Source organism: Rhyacophila brunnea, unplaced genomic scaffold (assembly GCF_057557595.1).
Source record: "Rhyacophila brunnea isolate RB1 unplaced genomic scaffold, BYU_Rbru_1.0 scaffold_13, whole genome shotgun sequence".
NCBI lineage: Eukaryota > Metazoa > Arthropoda > Insecta > Trichoptera > Rhyacophilidae > Rhyacophila > Rhyacophila brunnea.
This window is the reverse complement of record NW_028232785.1, coordinates 31,829,682-31,855,712: the sequence shown is the minus strand read 5'-3', so window position 1 is coordinate 31,855,712 and position 26,031 is coordinate 31,829,682. Positions and strand designations below refer to the sequence as shown.

Genomic DNA, 26,031 nt, shown 5'->3' with positions numbered 1-26,031 from the left:
CATTTTATGTTTTTTGAGCTGACTAGATGTCAAGGATTTATATGAACATACATTGCATTTAAAGGATTTTTCACCTGTACTTGTACTTTTATTTGCCTTTAATTTACTGTGTTGAGAAAATATTATGATTTGACTTTGATCATCAATCACGTCCATGTGAGCAATTTTGTGAGTTTGTAGAGCACTTCTGCTACCAAAAACTGCGCTACAAATGCAGCAAATTAAATTACGTGAGAAATGGATGACTTTTCTTAGAATAAGGCGTAGTTCTTTCGGAGTATCTCGTTCTAAGATTTCTTTTTTAATGTCTTTCTCATCTATCGTGACTTCTGAATGCTGCATCATTCTATCCTGGATTCCATCATCTGAGGATTGTTGACTGTCGCCTGTATCGTGATGCTTTGTGAAAAATGCCTTGGTAGAAACCTAGAAAAAAATCAATATCATCAATTGGTATGTGTTATAATATTCCATTTGTTTTTTTTTCCTTTTCAGTTTTCTTTGCAGACATTATTAAATAACGAAGTGAGAGTAAACTGACAATAGTGTCGTTGGAGGGTGTGCATAGGCCTGTGACACAGACACAAGAGCACTGACCTTCAGTTGGTGTTCGTGGACGTGAAATTATGACGACATAACTGCATATTTCAGCCTTATAATAAATCCTGTCGCTAAATAAAATTACTTTTACCACCTATAACAAAACCAAAGTAAGAACCAAGGAGTAAGTCCCGCAATTTATACTGACCGGTTTAACAACTACTCAGGATGGGCTGTGGATGCCAAGAGTCGACCTAAGCGGTAAGTATTATAGATGTAGTATATAGGATTAATTAAATAAATTTATAGGTATTACTGGTATGCATAACGAATTATGTATTAAAATGTTTAATTGTATTGTTAACATAAGAACACCGAGCAAATTTAATATGCCATTACTCAATTAATAGAATCGATTAAATTAATAATCATTATATGATTGCCATTATATTATAATCAAATGACATATCAGAATACCAAGTTGTTATATAGAATCATCTAAAAAGCAGCATCTTTTAAATATGTATTATTATTATGCAAAGTTACGTAAATTTAATAATATAGTGCAAGCTCTCCTTCTTATAATAGCTATATTACTCCGTATGTCAGACAGAGCCAGCGCTCGGGCCAATTTTCCACTCACGTTTTGTTTGAAGTATAAGGTGCAGTGAGTGGAAAGAGCATACACTAGGTGGGCAATTTTCCATAGATAAACTCTATACGAGTGAGCGAAATAATACCGTAATGCTAAAACAGAATTAATTAAAATTTTCTTGCACATTAATTATTTGTGATGCCATAATTAATTTATATAAACATAGATATACGGCGAACATAATAATATTAACTAATAGACTAAGATAATCTTAAGCCTTTATAACTTTGTATCTATCATTTAGACGAGTATGTCCAAACATAAGTACAGATGAAAAATCATAGTTTGTATAGCTCAAAACTGGATGATATAACCATAAAGTGTAAACTTACATCATTACAAGTCCAGTCGATGAGCTAAGGGTTCATTATGTGTGCAAACTATTAACTTCTCTTATTCAAGATGTAACTATTTGAGATGTAAAACTTTAATCCGCGCAGCGTATCTCTTCTTTTTCTGGTTAAACCTGATGAGAAGCCGCGAGTACATCCTAATTACGTGTGCGGTTCTTCAACTTTCTAATTAGCGACTCTATGTTATTAAGACATTATTAAGACTTTTATCAGTCAATACAAATTAAATAAATAAATATATATAAATAAATTTGGACTTTATTCCTCAATAAAATTCTACGAATTAGTTCCTATAATTATAAATATAAACTATATATATAAGTTTTTCTAAGAACAATATTGTACAACATATAAATTATATTTGACCTTGGCCATGGAATATAAGTAGTTAAAATAACTGAAGTGAAGCACCATCATCGAGTGTTTCCACTATGTACTCTAAGATCCTCACATAGATGACCCCAGATCGCATATCTGAGCTAGTCGAATCTGGGTGACTGTCACCTGCCTAGCTTGAAGGCGAAACAAAGGTCACAAAAATATTCAAAACTCATCAAACAACCTCGATCAATAGAATAAAAAATATTTTAATATATCATACTTCAAAATTCCACATGATTTAATAGAACACTCACTACACGATACTAATTCATATTGGAGAAAGTGTTGTGGGGTGTAAGAATGGTTATTAGACAACGAAACTCAAAATTACTATATCCAGTGAAAACTTCTACCGTTGATTTCAATATTTCGTAAATTTGGAATATTATTATTAAATATCCCTATAATTAATTGTAAATTAAATTTATTACGTTTGGCTTGCCCACTCTTGTGGCACTTCCCGCTGTCGTCTATTAATTATTGGTCGTTAATGAATGAATAGCTGTATGAGGTTTTTTATAGACTTTTGATTGTATAATCTAAGCCTAAGGTATAGTAGGGTGGGGGTGCAATCACTTATCCATACTAAAAATACACACTACATGCAAGGAGAAGTGGACAAAAAATATCTTACTCGAGAGATGAATTTTTATCCACTGCACATAACTACACTCGTTAAAGATGAAAAAGACAATCGACATTTTGTATTTCATGGCAGGTGAAATATTATAATTAGGTACTACATTAAATCACCGATTTCGTGATATTTCAACTCGATTCGCATGAAATACCATTACCTCTCTGTTTTCAAGATTCCACAATGGAAAAAGAGTTTTATTTTTTGCTTATATAGAACATACGAAAGGTTTAATCGTCAAAACGACCTGCAATACTGCGCACACTTTTTGACAACCGTTTAAAAAAAAGAAGTTTTTTTCGGTTATATACATGTTCAAACACGCGCGTTAACATGATCTTACTCCCTACTTCAGTTTTAGTATATCAATTTATGGGTACGGCCATATGTTGTGGCTTAACTACTAGGGAATGCCAAAAGAAATGGCGTATTTCAAAAAAACTCTACCATATTCTAAGGTCAATAATTATTATAAAGCAATCATTATTCGTAGGATGTTTATCACACTTAAATGGCCAAGGACATAGTTTATAATAATTATCTTTAGAATTATCTTAAAATGTGTTAATCTTGCCAAATTTTTGAATAATAAAATGCCTCATTATTGTCAAATTTGGGATCACAGAGACAATCAATATAATTTTTTATCGTACATATTTCACTATAATAATGTCGACATAAATTATACTGATGGTTTTGTAAATGCGTTTAAAAATTAATGCGTGTAAAAAAACTTAACACCACTTCACATGGACGTACTGAAATATGACTATATTCTAAAACACTAGAGAGAAAGGTTTACAAGAATTCTATTTTATGTAATAAAAATACTTTATGCAGTCATCAAATGTTTAACATAAATATAAGGGATAATAAGGCTTCAAAATTATATAAATAGATTATCTACTACGTTTAAAGAATGTCCAGGATCATGCTTTCAAAATGCAATAAAAGCTTAATTTTGACCTACGCTGAGCATGTCCCCCCTTAAGCGATGACGCTTATTTTGAGCTAAACGGGTTTGTTAATTAACAAAATTGGCGCATATGAGGTCCAATCTGGAAGAGACCCTACAGATATCTTTACATAAATATAATGCACTAGCTTGTGCGGTGTACATTCAGGTGGAATCATCAACCTATATTTATTAAAAAAGAGGCGGGAGCTCGCGTTACAATCAATTGAGATCATAATGCACTGACCCATGATCAATGATTTTGTTGCTGTTGCAAATATGGATGGCATTGATCCGGAGAGGATGTGGTGTCTACATGATGAAACTTCGTATCAGGATACGACCGCAACCACCGACTTATTGAATTAGGTTTATTTATGATATGAACCCGTCAATTTGCTTCTAAAGTCGTGCGATTTGACAAATATGGAATATTTCCTGAGTGACTGGGTGACGCTGATAAGCCATACATAATTGACGCCATGGAAACCAACATTGTTAGTGCTATTTGTAATATACGGCCAGCAGTGTTCGAAAAAGTGGCGCAAAACCGGACATACAGAATGCACTTCGTCAAGAACTCCGCGGTGGACAGATACCACAAAATTAATATAGTTTTGAATGCAAATTCAAAGATTGGATAACATAATTGACTGATGTCAATAAAATATGTTCACTCTGCAACTGTGCTATGTTTATTCCTGATATTTCTGGTTAAAATAACTTATGATCACCTAAATAACGTAACGATGGCCGAGCAGCTTACGCGTCGGGATGCGTGCGGTAAGCCTCCTCTTTGCTGAAAGCAATTTTTTTATAAATGTTACGCCGAATGTGCGAAATTGACTATTACATGATATGGGCAAAAATTTGCCTAAATCATGAAAAATGCAAGCCCGTTGGCTTATTCATGAATTAGACAAAATATCTGCCGAGAGCGTGAATTCGGCAGTAATTTTACTGCCTAGTTCATGGATTGGACAAATTAGATAGTAGCGCTACGGTGGTGTTTTTTGCAACTAAACTAAATGTGTCAAATGCTCATGCATTGGTCAAAATTTACGTATATTATCTATGGTCAAAATAGATGGTCGCGCTCCGGTGGTGTTTTTTGCAACTAATCAAACTAACCAAATATGTCAAATGTTATTGATTATAATATAAAAATATACCAATCAATAACTACAATGACATTCACATCCATTTACTATGCGTAAAAAAAATCTAGAACTTTAATATAATAACGGAAGAATTTTATTAAAAGGTATTTTCGTGATTTGATTCATGCTTGGTTATCAATCGTGCAATGGTCGATTGTATGTTTGTGATAGTTTGTCGAGACTTGTTAGCTAACCTCAAAATGGACATTCAGTTGAATTCAGAATTACATGACCTAACCTAACCTAACCTAATAATAATACTATTATATTATGTCCAATTATAACTAATGAAACCAACCGTATTAAATTTAATTTTTCCACTGTCATGTTGCCAGTTTAAGAATTCTTTACCCCGGCGAATTCACGTAGTCGGCAGATAATTTACCTAATTCATGAATAAGGCAAAAGACTTCTTATTACATGAATTAGCCAAAATGTTGCCCATTTCATGTACTAGTCAATTTCGCATATTCGGCGTAACATAAACAATAGAACAAATTAACGTTATTTTTTGTTTACATAATATCTTACCTTGCATGACTTAAAAGGCACTCGCAGGAGATTAATTTAACGTACAGTGGATCGCAATTTTAGATACCTATTCGCATTAAAAATTGCTTTACATTAGAATGATTGTGATGCATAAATTATCATAATTAAATACTCACGATTTAACGGAAGATGTACAAACCTACACATATATTATATTAACATATTATTAGTGTACCTAAGCTAAAACCAACAAATGAAACAAGTTGGAGCGAATTAATAATGGTGTAATGAGTTTCGAAGATGCATTTGCAAATTCCAACCTTCTATATAAGACAGCAGAGAACAGGCTAGCGGCTTTCCAAGCTAAAAATGACCCCATCTCCCTACAAAATACCGAGGCAGTATCAAAAATCATTATAGAATCTTCGGAAGAGACAGTTGCTGCTGTGGTTGAACGAGTAAGCAAAATTTTCAAAGGAAACGTTGGATCTTATGAAGCTGCGTAGGAGTACGAAAAGCGAGCAACAAGTTGCAAATGATCTCGAATACTCCACGCTGTGCAAAACTCTACGTAAAAACATACGAGAAGATCTTCTTAAGTTCAATATGAACCTTGTAAAATCAATTGTTGCGTCAGGAAGGAGCTTACATAAGAACAAGCAGCATCTGTCAATAGGGAGACGGCAGATCACGACACTAAAAGCGCAAGATGGAAGTATCGTGCGTAACTGGGATCATCTACTGGACACTGTTGTAGAGTTTTACAGCGCTCTATACAAAGATGACACTGACATCAATTCAGATCTTCCGGTGAACGGAGAATATGGAGATCCTCTTCCCGAGGTTACTACCACAGAGGTGGAATATGCTATAATGTGCATTAAGAGTGGGAAAGCCCCGGGAGAAGATGGGTTGACTATCGATGTTCTCAAACGGGCCGGGAGGACGATGAGCGAAGTGCTCGCACGTCTGTTCACGTCTTGTCTGCACGAAAAGAACATCCCAGAGTCATGGAAAAATGCCTCCATTATTATTATCCATAAGAAAGGAGACACTTAAAATCTGAAAAACTATCGACCAATTAGTCTACTGCCAATTCTGTATAAGGTTTTCACGAAAATACCCTCAAACAGTTCTAGACGAGAACTAACCAAGAGAGCAAGCCGGATTCAGAAGAGGCTACAGTACTTTGGATCATATACAGGTCGTCAGGGAAATCATAGAGCGCTACCAGGAATATAAACTACCATTATATTTCGGTTTTATAGACTATGAAAAGGCGTTTGATTCCATCAAAAAATTCTCAATTATAGACGCCCTTAGCAAACAAGGAATTTCCAGAGGCTACATAAACATATTGAACAGTATATACAGTGATGCCACAGTATGCGTGAAACTCCACAAACGGTCGTGTAAATTCCCCATTAACAAAAGTGTCCGGCAAGGTGATACCATTTCACCTAAACTATTCACCGCTACTCTTGAGGACTTATTTAGGAAACGTGATTGGGAGGAAAAAGGTGTTTCAATTAATGGAGAGCACCTCAGACACCTGCGCTTTGCAGTTGATATTGTTATACTCTCACAAGACCCGAAAGACCTCCAAGGTAGAATGTAAGAACTCGCGGACGTCAGTCAAACGGTCGGTCTAAAGATAAATGTCTCAAAGACAAAAGTGATGAGGAACCGTTTTTCGGAACCTGCGATTATCTGTATTTCTGGAACCCAACTAGAGAAAGTCAGCAGCTACGTCTATCTCGGACAGCAGGTGTCCATAGACGGAAGCATGCACGATGAAATTTCTCGAAGAACAAAGCTGGGATGGAGTGCTTTCGGACGTCTGAATAGTATCTTCAAGAGTGACCTACCATTATGTCTTAAGCGTAGGGTGTTCAACCAATGTGTGCTACCCGTGCTGACGTATGGCTACGAGAGATGTCCAAAGGCTAAGAGTCACACAGCGAGGCATGGAGAGGTGCATGTTGGGCATCGGGCATCACGCGAAATGACCGTAAGAGAAACGAATGGGTTAGGAAGCAGACAAGGGTACGCGATGTAATAGACGTTGCCAAACAGCTGAAAAGGAGATGGGCGGGGCACATTGCTCGCCGAAAGGACGGCGGCTGGACAAATGCCGTCATCCAATGGTACCCAAGGGGTACGAAACGGCCACAAGGTCGCCCTAAAAGCCGCTGGATATACGAACTGGTAAAGTTCGGCGGAAATACGTGGCAGCGAACGACACAGGACCGAGAGAATTGGAGAAAAGACCCCGGCTGATGATGATGATATAATGTTTGTAGACGTATTAAATAGGTTAAATTGATAATTGTATATATTATCGTGTTTCTTATATATTTACACATGCTGTCTTTTCTACTTTCTTGTTATATTAGTTGTTATTTGTAATTAATATATTTTTATATATTTGTGTTTATTATGTATTATGGCGTATTGGCCAATCGCTGTAATGCCGTAATACTCTTTTTCTAAATAAATAAATAAGTATATTTTTCGGTGCATAATAACATTATTTGTGATTTATTTTAAAACAAGTGCAAAAAATGAACACTACTTATCGGCAGCAATATCTTGAAAAATAGGTGGTCGTTTTTAGTCTCTTTATCATAGGCGGTGCTGCGCCAAGGAACGTCACTTCATGTTCAATCTATTTACATATACACAATAGTTTCTTGTGCAAATTACAAATAAAATCATATATATAAGAAGCCAATAATATACAATATATCAGTGGCGAAGGGTGGAAATAGACTGTTAAGAGTCGACATAAATAGTGCATATTAAAGTTTTCAGTCAAACATTTTTGCTTTATTTGATCTAAAACTACAATGTGTAGATAGTGTTTTTTGGTATTTAATAATCAATTAAACCTGCGACAGCCAAGCCATAATAGTAAAGGTTATACCAGTTGAGGCATGGTCTAAAAAGATCGTGGCTAGGCGATGCGCGAATTGTGCAAATGACGCGTGCCGAACGAAATATAATTTGTCTTAAAAATTCAACTTGCGTCCATTTAATGTTATGTTTATTGTTATATTACTTGTTACTAATAATAATAGTATATTCATTTCTTTTTCTTTTTCAATTACATACGTAAAGTTTTTCAGTCATCTTTACACGATTTAAGAATATACTCATCCGACGCAATGACAAAACAAATCGATGTGCGCACACCTCAACTATCTGTTTTTGATTGGCGACGAGTGCGAAATTTCGTCGCACCTGCTGTTGAAAAATATTTGCCGTTTCACTGAAGTACGCTCTTAATAGTAAATATATTCGTCGATCCATAAAATATCATAAATCGTCCAATTAAATCATAAATAAATTTTAATATTTTATGGGTTCAAAAATATTTTTTATCTATTATAGTTTGGTTTAGGCAGGACTATGAATTTAACTAAATGAACCGACAATATGTATAATATGTATTCTAAATCCAACGAAAACAAATAAGTGTGAATCATAAAGTGTTCACAATTTTGTCGTATTGCCCAAAGTATACCAAAACTATGATGGTTTGGATTAGGAAGGGTTTAATTGATTTTTAAAAACTAACCAACACCATCTGTAAATTGTAGTTTTAGTTCAATAAAAACAAATACGTATGACTAGTGAATTTCGATGTAAACTATTTATGGCGGATCTTAACAGCCTATCTCCACCCTTCGCTACTGATAGCTGATATGACAGGCTGGAATATTATGGGGATTTATTGAAATTTTAAACATCAACCTTCGGTAGAAATCAGGGAATAGAGAAGCAAATGTTACAATATATAAACTTGAATGTACCCCATGTCCTGGTGTGTAATCTGAATGCGAACATCCGGGTTGAGGATTTTCATCAGAAAATGGTGGTATTTCGTCTTCAGTGAACTCATGCTTTATGCCAGTCTCAGTGACACCCGTCGCAGCTAACTGAAAAAAACAACGTTTACCTATATAACATGTTGTCGATATGTACATATTATTATTATGACTAATTAAAATGTTATAATCTAGGTGGAAGTAGGCTGTTCAGATCCGACATAAATAGTGCACACTAAGCTAATACCTACTTGTTTATTTTCATTAAACTAAGAATACAAACTGCAGATGTTGCTGGCTATTTTTTAAAATTCTATTAAACCCTGCCTAAAGTAAACCATAATACATTAATAAGTTACAAGCTGAGCCAGCTGGCTCTCGCCAGTCTGTCTCGCTAGGTCTTGCAGACAGCTTTTCGACATAGTGACTTGGTGTTGGATTTTAATATAAAAATTGTAAAGCGTGTATAGACGGCGCCATAGTTTTCCCTTCGGGATGGATTTTCATTCACGTCAGACAGTTGAAAATTTAGCTGATTTGTCAGTTTTACAATCTGCATGTCGTCACTGCCAATACAAATTTGGAGTCATGTGCGTAGTCTATTCTGGAGTCTGGCCTTCTCAATATCGTCTGACACCATTTCAGACTGCTAGGCCTAGCAGAACAGCTGGCAATCGCCGATTGCTACCACTGTCATTTTAATTTTAATACAATATATGTGTAGGTATGTGCATTTAAATATGATAAATAATTATACATCTCAATCGGGATTATCATAAATAGCGATCCAATATAACGCTCTAATCTCTTTCGGGTCCCATTTACATAATAGAAAAAGGTTAGCAGCATAAAAAATTAATTTAAACATTATTTTGTTTCATTGTCTATAAAAAATAAATGCTCGGAGCCATAGAATAATATTTAAAAAATCATATTTTGATTTAAAAATTAACCTTAAACAATATAGTTTCCCGGTGCGGGACATTCATATCGAGACAAATGTTGATAAATAATGAAGCAATACATATTATATCTGATAAAAATAGGAATTTATAAGACCTAAAGATGTGGAATCAGCTTAAAGAGGCCTTCATACAGCAGTGGATTGATACAGGTTGATGACGATAATGACGATAATGACGATATAAATGGGTAGGTATATAAAATCACAAATTTAAAAAAATATTGCAGTTTATATGACCAAGAAGAGTAGAATTAGGTTGGGATAACCTTCATCCAGCAGTGGATTAATCTTGGTTGATGATGATAATGACGATATTATGAATGGGTAAATATAATATCAGCAATTTTGATAAATATAGCAATTCATATGACCGACAGAAATTCAAACAACTTAGAGAGGCCTTCATCCACCGGTGGATTGATTCAGGCTCATAATGATAATGGAAATATAAATAGATATAATATAATATCACCGATTTTGATAAATACAGCAATTCAAATGACAGAAAGGAGTAGAATCAGGCTTGGGAGGCCATTATCCAGCAGTAGATGGGTCCAGGTCAATGATGATAAGGACGATAGAAATAGGTATAATATAGTAGTAGAATCAGGTTGCGGAACCCTTCATCCAGCAGTGGATTGATCCTGGTTGATGATGATGACGATATGAATATGTAGATAAATGTAATATCTCCAATTTTGATAAATACAGAAATTCATATCACAGAAAGGAGTAGAATCAAGCTAAGGAGGTCTTTATTAAGCAGTGGATTGGTTCAGGTCGATGATGATGATGATGACGATATGAATATGTAAATAAATATAATATCACCGATTTTGATAAATACAGAAATTCATATGACAGAAAGGAGTAGAATCAGGCTAGGGAGGTCTTTATTAAGCAGTGGATTAATCCTGGTTGATGATGATGATGATATGAATATGCAGATAAAATATATAATATCACCGATTTTTATAAATACAGGGATTCATATGACATAACGGAGTAAAATCAGGCTAAGGAGGTCTTTATTAAGCAGTGTATTGGTTCAGGTCGATGTGATGATGATGATGACGATATGAATATGTAGATAAATATAATATAACCGATTTTGATAAATACAGAAATTCATATGACAAAAAGGAGTAGAATCAGTCTATGGAGGTCTTTATTAAGCAGAGGATTGATCCTGGTTGATGATGATGATGATGACAATATGAATATGTAGATAAATATAGTATCACCGATTTTGATAAATACAGCAATTCATATGACAGAAAGGAGTAGATTCGGGCTAGGGAGGCCATTTTCCAGCAGTGGATTGGTTCAAGTCGATGATGATAAGATGGATAGAAATATGTATAATATCACAAATTCGTTAAACCAATAGTAGTAGAATCAGGTTGCGGAACTCTTCATCCAGCAGTGGATTGATCCTGGTTGATGATGATGATGATTATGATGACGATATGAATATGTAGATAAATACCATTAGAAATTCAATACTATCAATAATACAATCAACGTAGAGAGGCCTTCATCCAGCAGTGGATTTATTAAGGCTCGTGATAATAAAGGCATTATATATAGATAGGTAGATAATAATATAATATCACTGATTTTGATAAATATAACAATTCCTGTGTAAGTAAGGAGTCGAATAAGGCTGAGGAGGCCTTCATCCAGCAGTGGATAGGTCAAGATTGATGATGATAGGGACGATAAAAATAGGTAGATATTATACAATATGACTCATTTTGATAACTATAACAATTCGCATTAATTTCTTTCATTGTTTGCAATGGCAACTTTGTTAGTTTAATATGACTATATTGTGATCTATGGAAATTAGTAGCCTAGGTAATTATTCAATAAAAAAAATAGTGCGTAACAGCCACAAAGAAGTATTTAAAAAAATCAAATTTGGAATATCATGTTATCTATGAAATTGCGGACAGTGGCGCACGCTCCTGTCAAAAGATATTATACGTAGTGAATTGTACCAGGATTATGGTTTTTTCACCGGAAAAAAGTGCGCCAATGCCTACATTACGATATTTGAATAAAAATAATCGAATTTGTTTGTCAATTAAAGGATTAGAAGGTCTTAAGCGACGAAGACGTCATTCTGCTGTACGTTAAATGAAATATGGCGAATCGTATACGGTATCTAAGAAAATATCGGATATAAACGTCACGTACCTGTAAAAACATTGAAAATTTCTGAAAGTGGTCAATTCAAACGGTAGATGAATCGGTAGCGCACAATTTGAAGTGAAGATGTAAAAATAACAATAAAATGTCGCTTAAATGAGCTGTTGGTGAATTTTCCAAAATCTTGTTAACTCAAACAATCCTCGGCGAGGAACAACAAAGGCTGTCTTCTCGCAAGACTCCGGCGTTAACGCAATTTGCCAAAATGCCTTAGATAAATCTATAGATGAAATAAATTTTGCATCGCGAAGATGATCTAGTATTTGAGAGATGTAAGGTAAAGGGTATCTATCCGGTTTTGTAACTGCGTTCAATTTTCTAGAGTCAAGACATAATCTCCCGAAACCATCCTTCTTAGGAACGATAATAGTGGGATTAGACCAAGCGGAATTAGACGGAGTGACCACACCTAAAGCCAGCATCTCATTCAGCTCCTTTTCCATAATAGCCTGTTTGGCAGGAGATAGTGGATAATACCTTTGCTTAATAGGTGGGCCTGTAGTTTCGATGTGATGAGAAATTAAATGAGTACGACCCAAACAGCAATTTTCGAAAGATATGGAAAAAAAATTGTTTTTAATAGACTCTAAGGTTTGGGCTTGAACAGAAGTGAGAGAAATATGATCCAGAGAGCAAATGGACGCAACGTGGGTTGGAAGGACTGATGTAGATCTAGTCCCCCCAGACGCTGCAAACCGTTCTGTTTTCCCTGACCAGCTGTTGAATCTCCCGGAAATTTTCGAGATGGTACAAGACCAGCTTCTTGAAAATTTCCATTCCAGCGCTCAGCGTTACAATTTACGCAGAAAACGGGTTCAGTTTGACCCTGGTGATACTGTCTGGAGGAGAAATTTTGTTTTATCTAAAGCGGCCTCATATTTTTCACACAAATTGGCTCCGAGGTTCGTTGAAAACATTGTTTTGCAGAAAATTTCTCCTACTGTGTATTTACTAGGCGATCTTAATGGAAGATCTGTCGGCCGATTTCACGTCAAAGATATTTTGAAACAGTAAAATTCCTTTTCCTTCAGAAAATTAAGCTCAATTTTAGTAATCTTTCATAAGTTATGTACACTTTGACCTTTAGTTTATTATCCTAGTACGTTCCGACTAATTTTTTTGTGCAAAACTAAAGTTTATTATTAAATCAAATTATTAGAATCTTTTGTTCGGAACTTAACATCAATAACAATAGTATATTGTCATCTTTTTCTAATTTTTCTGAACTATTAAACAATTATACCTATTAAATATTTCAAAATTCCAGTAAAACGTTATTAAATTCAGTTTTGGTTAAACTTACAGTGACACTAACTAAAGTTTGTTATTCTATCCTTTTGATTCTAATTATTAATATTAAATTTTTGCCATTTTATTTTCAACTTAACTTCCTTTTGCTTTATTGCCTGTTTGTGGGTTCGAGTTTTTTTTTCTTTTTAAAGTCAGCGGGGTACTCATTGCGGTTGCAATTTCAACTATAGATCTATTTTTTTGATCTTCTGCGACAATCCGTCTGCGGTTGGACATTGTTTAGTGTTTTGTATATTGTTATATTTTTGTAACTATTTTTTTTTTTTTTTTAATTAATTGCAAGCCAACTTATAAAATATAATGGCTACTTGCTATTTACTGTGATTCAACAATGACACAGAATCAATATTGTAATTTTCCATTTATTTTGTACAATTACAATTTTCAAACATATCAAAATGAATTTAATATTTTTAATTGTTATTACCATCTTATTGTTTAAAAAGGAATCAGTGTTTTAATTTTATATGTATTAAATTGTGATATCTACCCCAGGTTAATTAATCTTGCCTCTTTACAGCATTATTACTTAACAATTCAAAGTCTTGTGATATTTAGAAGTCTGAAATTTCTCATAGCAGCAGTAATTTTGCCTTTTATATATGTTATGGCTATTGTACGCTATTTTACATCATACTATAGATCTTATTTTGTGGGTTTCAGATGTTCGTCTGCAGTGGTTCTTGTTCGTGGATCTTCAACTACCAAATCCAGCCCGGATGAAGACCCTGTCTTGCAGTTTCCCGGAGCGGAGAAGTACCCTATACCGTTTATCAAGCAATTTATTATCAAGATTTCAAGTTAATCAAGAAAAATCAATCGACGCTTAAAACAAGCTTTAGGGCTCTCACTTCGGGAGGCGGCATTTCATTCTTGGGCGGAGGAGTTGTCGATCTTCGGCGGGAATCTACTGTTAGATACTACTGCTCAATGTGATTTTTTTTACAGATATTTTTACTCAGGCTTTTACTGCTCTATTTGTTTGAAAGGTTTGCTATTGTACTTGTTTTGGCGTGTGATTTTTTTTGATTTTATTGTAAAGATTTTTATATTTAACTAAGATGTATCCTAGCTTAGTCGCGCTCAATTCAATCCAGGATGGTGGGAGATTTTTTTTTTATTTTTTTATTTGAAGGATGGAAGAGTCGAAGATGATGAGTTTCTAATTTAACTGCTAGCCTGCGTTCTGTACGTCCATTGGAATGGATCGAAATCCAATGGCGTCTTTTTTCTCAAAGACCTTGGGTGCGGAAGATGGTTCCCAAGGCAGGTGGTTTTATTTTTCTAGCAGTTGAATTGTGTCCTAAAGGGAGGGCGTTTGGCTTGCCCTTTTTGCACACGTGCGGCTGGTTTCCGTGCTTGACGTGTGGAAACCAGTGCGCTCTGATGATTGAAGGTTATTTTTGGCGTTGCCTGGATTGAATTGATAAGGAACCAATCTTTAGTGTAAATTCTCTTGGCCGTTAGTTATACGGAACCTGTTGCATGTTAGTTTATTTGTTTTTTTTATATAGCCCTCACTTGAATGTGAGTTGCGCTATAACCTATATTGGTTATTAATTACATTTAACTTCCGTCGCGATACTGGTGCCTTTGCAGTTGTCTGTTTTGCTTGTAGCGTTTCCTTTAGCTTCTTTATTTTTTTTTATTATCCGAGGCCACCTCTGAAGGATTTCAGGTTTGGGACTAGTGCATTCCCAGGCATGAAATAATGCACCCGGAAGAGTAGTGTACCACGAGTAGTCTCTTGTGTTGCGGGATCGAGTTCATTTTAGCGTTCACGGTGTGGTAACTATATTTTAGGTTAAGTTAGTTAAGATAGAGTAACCTCGAAGATTGAACCGTGTTTGTTGAAGTCTACGACAGTCTCGTACCGCAATCGTAGACCTTTAACGTAGTTTATTTAAATTTACTTATCGCGGAGCTTCACTCGTTTTGTTTTTTTTCTTCCTCTCTTCGTTCGCTTGTTTTGGTAATTAATAGAAATCTACGCGTAATTCAGTACACAGCTTAGATCATCAGCTCACGTTACTTTTATATATTTTTTGCATTCCGGACATCCAAGATGCCGCGATCGGTTGTTAACTCCGCTGGTATATTAGTCAGATTTGGTAGTCTGTACTCTTTTCTCGTAATTGAATTTCGCTAAATTTATTAAATGTACGGATTGACGTTTGTCGTCGATACATTATACCGTTAGCCTCATACGCACGCCAACTCAAACGTAGCCTTGTATACCTTTAGTTGTAAGTTATATTTGTATCCTATAATTCACAATTGTAATCAACCCTATTGGTGGTTATTTTCTTTGTCACACTACAGCTGCACTTTTACAATACTGCGCGATCACCCCGTCGGCAGTTTATTCTATTACCACCATACTGGGTTCTTTTTCTCTCAACTCATTTTAAAATTTTTCCATCAGCCTTTAGCTGTCAGTACTCTTGTGCTGTTTTATTGAAATATTTTTATTTAAACTTTTTAAAGAGATTTTTAAGCATCTTGATTTATAAATCCATACACTTAAATAACTATTAAATGATGCTGTCAAATTTTAACCTGGGGTTGTATCTGTTAAATTTTGTTTATTTTTGATAATATTTGAAGTAAAATTTGGAAATACAATTCACCATTGTGAATTACGGGTCACATCCTGATTAATGTGCTGTGTGACCATTTAAGGTTATAATTATGTTAAAAGCTTACTAAAATTTCTCTCTTTTATACTTGCTTGATTGGAACGTTATGGTTTTTGTATTAGTCAGATAAATTTGCATTTAGTATAGATACGTGGTGAACTGTGGTTAGGTAGGGAAGCCCTGCGATGACATCTAGAACTTCACTTCCCCTCAGGACCCTGCTCGTTACTGGTTTCTCCACGTTTCTTCAAAATTTTCACTTATCATCCATGTACGGAACCAAATTTTTTGCCGTTGTTACTACACATCCGCCTCGAGGCCAGCCATACCATTCTACGGAGATGCCGAGATTTCCGACCCGCACTCTATGTACGAGCCCTAGGAAGAACGTCTACTACTGAAGACACTCCAGTACGCCTCTAGTCGAAGACCGCTCGTCGGGTTGGTCTTCTCTCTCCAAGGACCGGGATATTGTTATGTTCAAATAACACAACCAACGAGTAAACATAAGGATATCTGTCGATGCGATGGCAACACCATTTCGCCCGGCGACCTGTAACAAACATAGCGACACGGCAGCCGAAACGTCAACACTGAAGTTGTTTTCTGACAGGTTCCGCCGATTAAGGATGATATAAAAAGATAATCCGGCGTGATTACAGGGCTTTTTTATACCCAGCCGTCGTCGAGTCCAGTGTTAGCGTAAGCCCCCCGGTGAACTTAGTAACCGGTGGGCTTACTTTAAATTCAGTGCACCTTTTTAACCTGAAAGAACAATGTCAAAGAACTGTCATCCATCGAGTTGAACTGCAAGTATTAATCTGTATCGTTTCACGTGGTCTTTTGGTATTTAGCATCCGGACATCGTGGCTAGTATTATGTTTCTATAGTTAGATCACCATAGCTCCGTTCCAATCTATTTAAATTCAATTAATTCTGGTGTTCTTTGTTTTACCATGTCAGATGTATTCACCATTGTCTTTTGAGAAAATATATTTATTTATTTATTATAACTACCGCCGCCTTTTATTTAACTGAGCTTATATTTTTGTTACATCTGACATTTTCCCCTCCGGGGGTGGCGTCCATTAAGTATTTTATTATTTCAGAATCTTCTCGGCCATAAGTTAAACCGTAAGTTATATTGTTGGATGGCACGTGAGCTGCGTAGGTACGGAGATCGAGACCCACTTCCTGAAACTAACTTCTCCTCGCTCTACCTGAATTCCCTTTTCCGTATTCTATAATTCCAATTGCCCCTTATATATTTATATATGATACCCCCTTGTAGATCCTATTTAGGTACCCTTAACATCACATCATATTAATCTCTTAGGATAATAATATATAAAAGATGCTATGGGCGATTCGAGAAAAACAGTGCACAATTTTTCAGTCATATTTATTTTGGTTAAATTAATAATATATTAAATCACAGATGGTGTAGGTTAGTTTTCTAAAATCTATTAAACCCTGTCTAACCAAAATTATTCTAGGAACAAAATATCTAAAATAATATTGAATGCATGAATGGCATAACTTTAAATATTTTATTGATCGAAAAATATTACGGCTTCGTTAACGCTGGATGCATCATTATCACACACTAAGGTTGGGTTAGGTTAGATAAGATAAGGTCAGGTTATGTTTAGTCTAAAAAGAAAGTTATGAAAGGCACCATTCCCTGTATTTTTCGAAACAAAGTTTAATATCATTGTAATGTTCCTACATATTTTGTCAAAAACGCAACATTGTAATATAATCTTATACTTATCGTTGTTATTCCAAATTATTGATTGTGAAAGACGACGTAGGAAACAGTTTCAAAAAACTAACCTCAAAATGTGAAAACTTTATAGAATATGCATATAACAATGTATACTAATAATTATTATAATTACTTCAATTAGTAAGTAGGTGACCCTACCTAACATGTCACAAATGTATCGTAACTGTCAAATAGTATAATCGAGTCATTTTTTGAAACAATATTTATGTCATCGTATGTTCCTACGCAGTTTGTAAAAAAAGAAACATTTTATTATTACACACCAATCGTTGTTATTTCCGATCTAAAAAAATCAGTTTCAAAAAACTAACCTCGAAATTGCAACTTGAAACGTCGGCATTCTCCTGCTTTACATGAGTGCGAACTTCCGGGCTTATTGGGTGGCTAGTCTGCGTATCAAACAAAAGCTTGCCTTCTTCTTCAGACTGTTCTCCATCACATTCTCGCTTTACGTCCATTGTAATGGTAAATATGTCAGGAAGAACGTGACAAACAGGATCCATCCAAGGTACCTTTTTAGAGAAGTGTTGCCAGAATACGCTATTATTTATTATCAATGGCCGAAATTCTGAGACATCTATTCCGTGGAAGCTATCAAACAATAAACTGTGTTTTTTTGGATTTAAGTTGTGTACCTACTATTCTATTTGAGAAGTTTTTTTCCACTCGGGTTTTGCGTTTCGATATTTACAAGCAATAGGTACTAAACTCGTAATCAGCAATGTCAAAAAATACACACTAATGTATACCTGCACTGTTATTTTCAACCTTTATATTAAATCAGATCTATTAATACAATAAAGTAGGGACACTTAATAAAATTGCCTACCCATTCAGTCAAGGATCAAAAGTAAGTATAACGGATAAGACATTGTCGAAGGGCCATGTCTTAATACTTTGCCTTGTCTTTCCGTGCATGGTGCAAATCACACCTAAATTTAATGTCCGTGACCCTGGCTCAAAATACGGGTGGCATTTGGTTTGTATTGCACTGACAGATGTCTTCTTTGCCACGTTAAAGATTATTATTGTATTATTTAACAACATCTTTAGAAGAAAACTTGAAAATAGAAAAAATGCAGATGGGCTATTTTGCCATTTGAATTTTGAGATGCGCTGGTCTCGTTATGATTGAGGAAATGCTCATTTTCATTTTTCTGCATTGTTTTGTTTTGACAACAAAACATACAAATACTTCATTCATATTATTGAAGTGTGTCAAGTGTTATTGTACCTATTCATCGCCATCTTTCTCCCTTTCGATTCTCCCTTTCTTGTTTCAAATTGAATTAAGTTTAAAAATCTCAAATCACAAATATTAATAAATCAGGTATAAATAATATACATTCCCGTAATTCATTAGATGTCAAAATCAGACTAGTCCTTCACAAAAAAACCGGTGGTAATATCAATTTGCAAAAAATATGAAGCATTGATCTATGCATTACATTTGTAGGTGTATTAATTATAGTCTATTATTTATCACGTAACTATTCGAATCGAACTTTTCCCTGTGTTAACACGACAGACGCCTCAGTATAAGCACTCTATAGAACAATAACATTTCATCCATTGACGAAAAACGGGAGGGGCGGAAAAAGTTGGACCAGTCGTTGTGAATTAACGGATTTCTACTTGAGTCGGTAATGACCTATTAAATATTAGTTTCGACGGAAAATAGTTTTCAGTATTGTGGCAACACTTTTCTAACATTACAAATGGATCCTGTCTGTCACGTAACACGTTGCTTCTGGAATATATACCCTTAACATGGATGTAAAGCAAGAATGTGATGGAGAACACTCCGATATAGAAGGCAAGCCCTTGTTTGACACGCTGACTAGCCATCGAAACAACCCGGACCCTCGCTTTCATGTAACGCAAGAGAATGCGGACGATTCAAGTTGCAATTTCGAGGTTAGTTTTTGGAAACTAAATTCCTTTACAATCACTTTAGATTGAGAACAACAATGATTAGCTTAATATTGTAAACTGTGGCTTTTTTACATACAATGTAGGAACATAAAGTGAATATTAAACTTTGTTTCCAAAAATTACATGTTTATTCAATTTGACAGCTATGATACATACGTGTGATATAAGTTAGGTTATCTACTAATTCACGTTAAATATAATTATTATACACCATTGTATAGATGTATCGTGAACTGAAACTGGTTTTACTGTGTTTACAAAATGTAATAATGCTTCTTTCAGTACCTTATAGCGGAACTCTCTGATAAGACATCTGATGATCAACCAGCTGTCGTCAAGCGCGAGATCATTGAAGATATATCACACCAGTGGCGAAGGGTGGAGGTAGGCTGTTAAGATCCGCCATAAATAGTGCACATTAAACTTTTTCAGACATACATATTTGTTTTCATTGAAATAAGACTACAATTTACAGATAATGTTGGTTAGATTTAAAAAAATCAATTAAACCCTGAAAAACCAAGCCATAATAGATAATAGTCAAAAAATACACGTCTATCTATAAAATATCTAAAATTATGCAATTAAATCATACATAACTTTGAGCATTTTATAGATAGAATAATATTTTTTATTTATTATAGTTTGATTTACGCAGGACTTAATGAATTAAAAAAATGAACCAACAATATGTGTAATATGTAGTTTTAATCCAACGAAAACAAATAACTATGAGTGAAAAATTGTGCACAATTTTGTCGTATTGCCCAAATTAGACCAAATCTATTATGGTTTCGTTTAGGCAGAGTTTAATTGATTTTTAAAAACTAACTAACACCATCTGTAAATTGTAGTCTTAATTCAATAAAAACAAATACATATGACTAACATAGCTTAGTGTGCACTATTTATAGCGAATCTTAACAGCCTACCTCCACCCTTCGCCACTGTATCACACCCATTATATGATGATGAATACCCTGAACCGGGTTGTTCGAATTCAGATTACAGGCAAATACATCAGGTACGTTCAATTGTACGTAGGTATATGTGCCGTTTTCTTCCCTTGATGCCGTCTTACATTGAAGGTTTGATTTTGTAATGCATCTTTGAAACTTCATAAGGAACTATTATATTATAATTCGGCCATACTTGTTTCGTTTATTAAATGCGGAGTAGATTCGAGTTATTGGCGATTGCTAAAACAAATATTTTGAGACAGTATTGAGTAGGTATATAAATCTTTTGAAAAGGTACCTATATTTAAATATGGTAATTTATATATCACAATAAATTCGAATATAAAGCAATAATGAATGCGATTATCTAAAATTGTGATCAATTGTATGGTGAATAACATTAATCGCCCGTGAGTCCTTTTTAGGTGGTTAATACAAGGTAAGCCTATTGTCTATAAAAAAACTACTTACAGCCATAAAATACCATTCAGAAGCAATATCTACGGGAAATGTGGTGAGAATAGACCAACAATTCTATTTTCAAAACTTTTTGTAAACATTTAATGGTGTAAGCCTCAAATTTTTTCAATCACTACCATGCTGCATGACAACATAAATTTAGGCGTTCCAGCTAAACAGTTTGACATGTCAAAACTGGCGCACTGCACATAAGCAAACCGGAATAGTTTTAGTTTTAACGTTTAGTTCACTGTACCAGCAAACTTCAAACCATTTTCTGACCGTCAGAAGTGGTTTGGTCTGAAACGTCAAACCACTTCTCACGATCTGTCAAAGTAATAACTGTCCAGACAGGACCTAACCTAAAAATGATAGTCATTTATTATATTCCGTACCTATGTCATTTTCTCTACATAATATGGCGTTACCTATGAATAATATAATATTTTTAGGATTAAGAAAAATTGAGATTCTTCTGCACTTATATATCGTGAGATGTTCATATAAATCTTTAGACATGTACACATTAGGAGTTCAGTAGAATTGGGTAGATATATTATACGGTAGTAACCGATACCTATTATTAATTAGTAACCATATGCGAACAATAAACCGATTTTGGTCGTATTGTCCCATGATTCCACCCAAATTATCTATGCATAGAGTTCGATTCGATATCATCACTTTGGTATTTAGTGAGAGGTGGTGGGGGTCGCTACTCAATTTGTCTGTTCGTACACGTTTAGTTACAAAATTTCTCGCCACTCGACTATACTTCTCGCCTGATCCGAACCGGCCTTAACTCATTTAGTGCTAACACCCCGACTGGCGCGTTTGGAGTACTTGGCCATTCGATATAATTAACGTGTTGTTTAAATTGTGTTCTCATTTAGTCCTAAGAACGCGACGGCACGTTTACATTAGTTGGTCATATGATATAATTATCATGATATTTAAATTTGGTAATTAATTAGTAAACAGTTGGTCAACAGCGAATCGGTTAAGAGTGTCTCCATGAGCGTAGTGACAAAATCAAACCTCATTGACGTGCCTATTCAATCGAGGGCAATTTTTGAACGAAGCAGTACGCAAACAAGAAGCAAAACGCAACTAATAACTAATATAGGTCACACAAAACTTCTTTGTTCGTATCTACGTATTTGTTTTCATTGAACTAAGCAAAAAATAATTTACTGATGATGTTATTTTTTAAAATTTAACAAAAACCAAGCGATAATATGTTATTAAATCATACAGAATTTTGGACATTTTATAGATGGAAGAATATTTTTTATTTATTTTGGTTTGGTATATATAGGCAAGGCTTAATGCAATTAAAAAAAACTTACCCGGCCATCTGTAATATGTACCTACTCTTAATTGAACTAAACAAACAAGTATGACCGCAAGAGTGCACTATTTTATCGGATTACCATAACATTGGAATGTCGTTCGTTGATAAAACATTCACCTGCCAAATTAAGTCATACATAGGCGACCAATTATTGAAGAAAGAGCTCTAGGCGACCCTTTCTGGTTAATCGTAATGACGATACAGTTACATAATATTAATAAGGGAATGGGACGAACGCGAACTGGCCTCCGCCGATTGGCCTCCGGTAATTGGCTGTCGGTACAATCGGACGCCGACCCAATTGGCCTCCGGGACGATCGGACGCCGGTACAATCGGGCGCCGGCCCAATTTGACACCGGCCCAACTAACCGCCGGGAGATTGGACGCCGCACGGCTGAATAAAATGCACAAAGGAAAAGACCTACGTAACGACTTGGTAGAGAAAGTAGATGCGACACTTTAATATGCTTCTATCTACTTAGTGGTTGTACCTAATATATTTTGCGCTTAACGTATTTTTATTATGATTGATAATAATTATTACTTATGCTTTATGCTGTTTATAAATAGAAAAGAATTCTTTCCTCGTCAGAACTTGAAGATGTGCATAATTAAGTGGTTTATTGTGTATACCTACCTATTCATAATAAAAAAAAAACAAATAATATTAATAATGAATTGGTTAGTTAAAATAATATCTTTCGGCGTTTTTTCGATTTCATGTTATTATAATTGAACTTTATATGTGTACATAATCCGTAAATAAGTATTTTGAAGATTATGAAATTACAAACAATATAATTAGGTAAACCACTTGAAAGATACCCACATACCTAATTTTTATATTATAGTATTGTTTGAAATGTGTTGGTCAATCGATCTTTAATAATTAGGTGCAATTTATATTAATCAAGCCGTATACGTAATAAATAAAATAAGTCTATAATAATTAGCAAACTATACCGTGTTCAGTATCTACTTTATTATATATTATGTTGACAAAGCGGATTTGTATGTAGGTGTATATTATTATTAATACACCATCGTTTGAAATAGGTAGTAGGTATCTTCGACTTAAAATTGCTTATTCCATTTTTATTACTAAACGTATTTTATAAAAAACGCGCTAACTCACATTAGATAAATTTCAAGAAAAGTTGACTTAAAAAATTCAGCATGGTGCATAGGTAAATGAATATTTTTTCATAGTGTGGTATATTTTTTTACATTATTTTAAAAATAACTAGAGTAGAGTGAAGTAGATATTAATTTAAGTCGAAATGTTCATATGTTAAACATTTCACCTTTAATTTAAATGTGTATTTCATCAATACATATTTTTGTTGAAAGATAGATAGTATAGCTAACATTAATACATTATTATAAACATTATTATAGACGCTATACTATGAGATGTCACGGAGACTTGAAGCTTTCGAGATGTGGCTGTATAGACGCATCCTCAAAATTTCTTGGACTGACCGGGTGACAAATGTTGAAGTTCTTACTCGAATAGGGAAGGACCACGAAGTTCTACGTAGTATCAAAACCAGGAAACTACAGTACCTCGGCTACATTGTAAGAGGACAAAAGTACAGTATTCCCCAACTTGTCATTCAAGGAAAGGAGAATGGTAAGCGTAGCAGAAGACGGCGCCGCATTTCGTGGCTTAAAGTAAGCTTAAGGTAGCAGACGACAAAGCTAATATTACCTTGATGGTGTCCGACCTCCACTAAGGGATGGCACAGTAAGAAGAAGAAGATAAATATTTATTTCTGAAGAAAATGTCACAAAAAATGAAAATGTCAAAAAGGTCAAAATTCACTGTCGGAATATGAATACGTATACCTAATATAACAAAAATAGTATAACAAAATAGTAATAAGTAACAGTGTAAACTTAATAATTATATATCCTCTTTGACAACAAAAGTCAATACCACCACCTGTCACCTGACCAAGGCTGTTTTTCAAGCCAACTCGATTTTATTTAATTTATTTTTTACGAGTTGTATTTTTTTGTGTAACTACGTCGAAATATATAATACCTATTATATAAATCACTAGGAAGCCGATGTTTGTGATAGGGAATTATTTTTAATTTACCTGTGGAAATACCTGGGTACGCGCTAAGGCCCCAGGTATTTAAAAATAATCTAATCTAACTACATCATTAGTCAGGGGTTAAAAATGATTGGTTATTTTCATGAGAATCATACAAAATATTATAATAGCGTTAAAATATTTTTAATAGGATAAGAATTTCGAAAAATGCCTAACTCATCTGCTAATAGTCTAAGGGCAGGGCCATCCAGTGGATTCGTCCAGATTCATTATACCTAGCCAAACAAAAATATCAGCAAAATATAATATAAAACACTGGAGTGATCCCGAAATCGATAGTTCAATACCTACTTTGATTTAAAATACAAAAGCCGATTGCCAATAACGCATCTGGGCGCGAATCTTGTTGGATGTCGTATTTTTTTAGTTAGGTTATACTGGGTAATTATTGAGTTTGGAAGAAAATAAATCATTAAATCGACATTTACTGATTATATTGCAGCACGTATTTATAAATTAAATAATTATTAGCATAACACAAATTATGACTTAATATGTAGAAATGAACAGAATTTAATATGTATATTAAATATATCGATGACCCAATCAGATGAACCTTTATAACTCCGACCGGTTTCGTCCACCCAGTGGCTAGTCTAGTCAGTACGATAAAAAAATGCGTTTTATTAAATTAAATCAATAATACAATTCATTTCTACCATGAATTGACAGTTAACACAATAAAAGAAATATTATATTAAACAGAATTATAGGAGTGAACACAGTTTGAAAACCCCCTTTTTGGAGAAAAATAGGTTTAATAGTATTATCTCGATCAGGGTTGGCGAACCTTTTTACGTACGCCGGCCAAAATTTCCCTATTATAATTTATCGACTGTCTGACACACCGAGCAGTTTTTCATGAGAAAAAGATGAAAACCAGTTTTTAAGAATGCTATTGAAAAAGTTTAAAGATTATAATTAAGTTCTCGAATTATATTTTCACCGTGTTTCTAGCCGAAAGCTAATCTTTTATTCGTTGAATAATTTTTTCCTTGTTTTCAAAATTTCAAGGAGATCGTGGAAGCATTTTAGCAACGCTTCTTTCATATTATTATAATATTCCCTATCACGAAAGCGTTTTATCGAGGACGCGACACATGGTTTTGAGGTGGTTATAGGGATTATTATAGGGCCGCTTACACAAAAGGAATTCACTGATTTATAATAATGAAACGAGCGCGACTTTACAGTTTACATCGTAAAGACTCCGGGCCACACCGAAGGTGCAACCCTGGATATCAGCTTCCACTTTGGCGGGAGAATGAGTACTGTCCGCC

General features: G+C 34.6%; 1 protein-coding gene across 1 annotated transcript; it reads left to right on the top strand.

The window, feature by feature from the left end:
• Positions 1-5,665: 5,665 nt before the first annotated feature.
• LOC147077289 (uncharacterized) lies at positions 5,666-14,297 on the top strand. Its single transcript, XM_085941040.1, has 2 exons — positions 5,666-6,180; positions 14,156-14,297. Exons 1-2 carry the CDS (start codon positions 5,666-5,668, stop codon positions 14,295-14,297), a joined length of 657 nt encoding a protein of 218 aa, XP_085797166.1.
• The last annotated feature ends 11,734 nt before the right edge of the window (positions 14,298-26,031 follow it).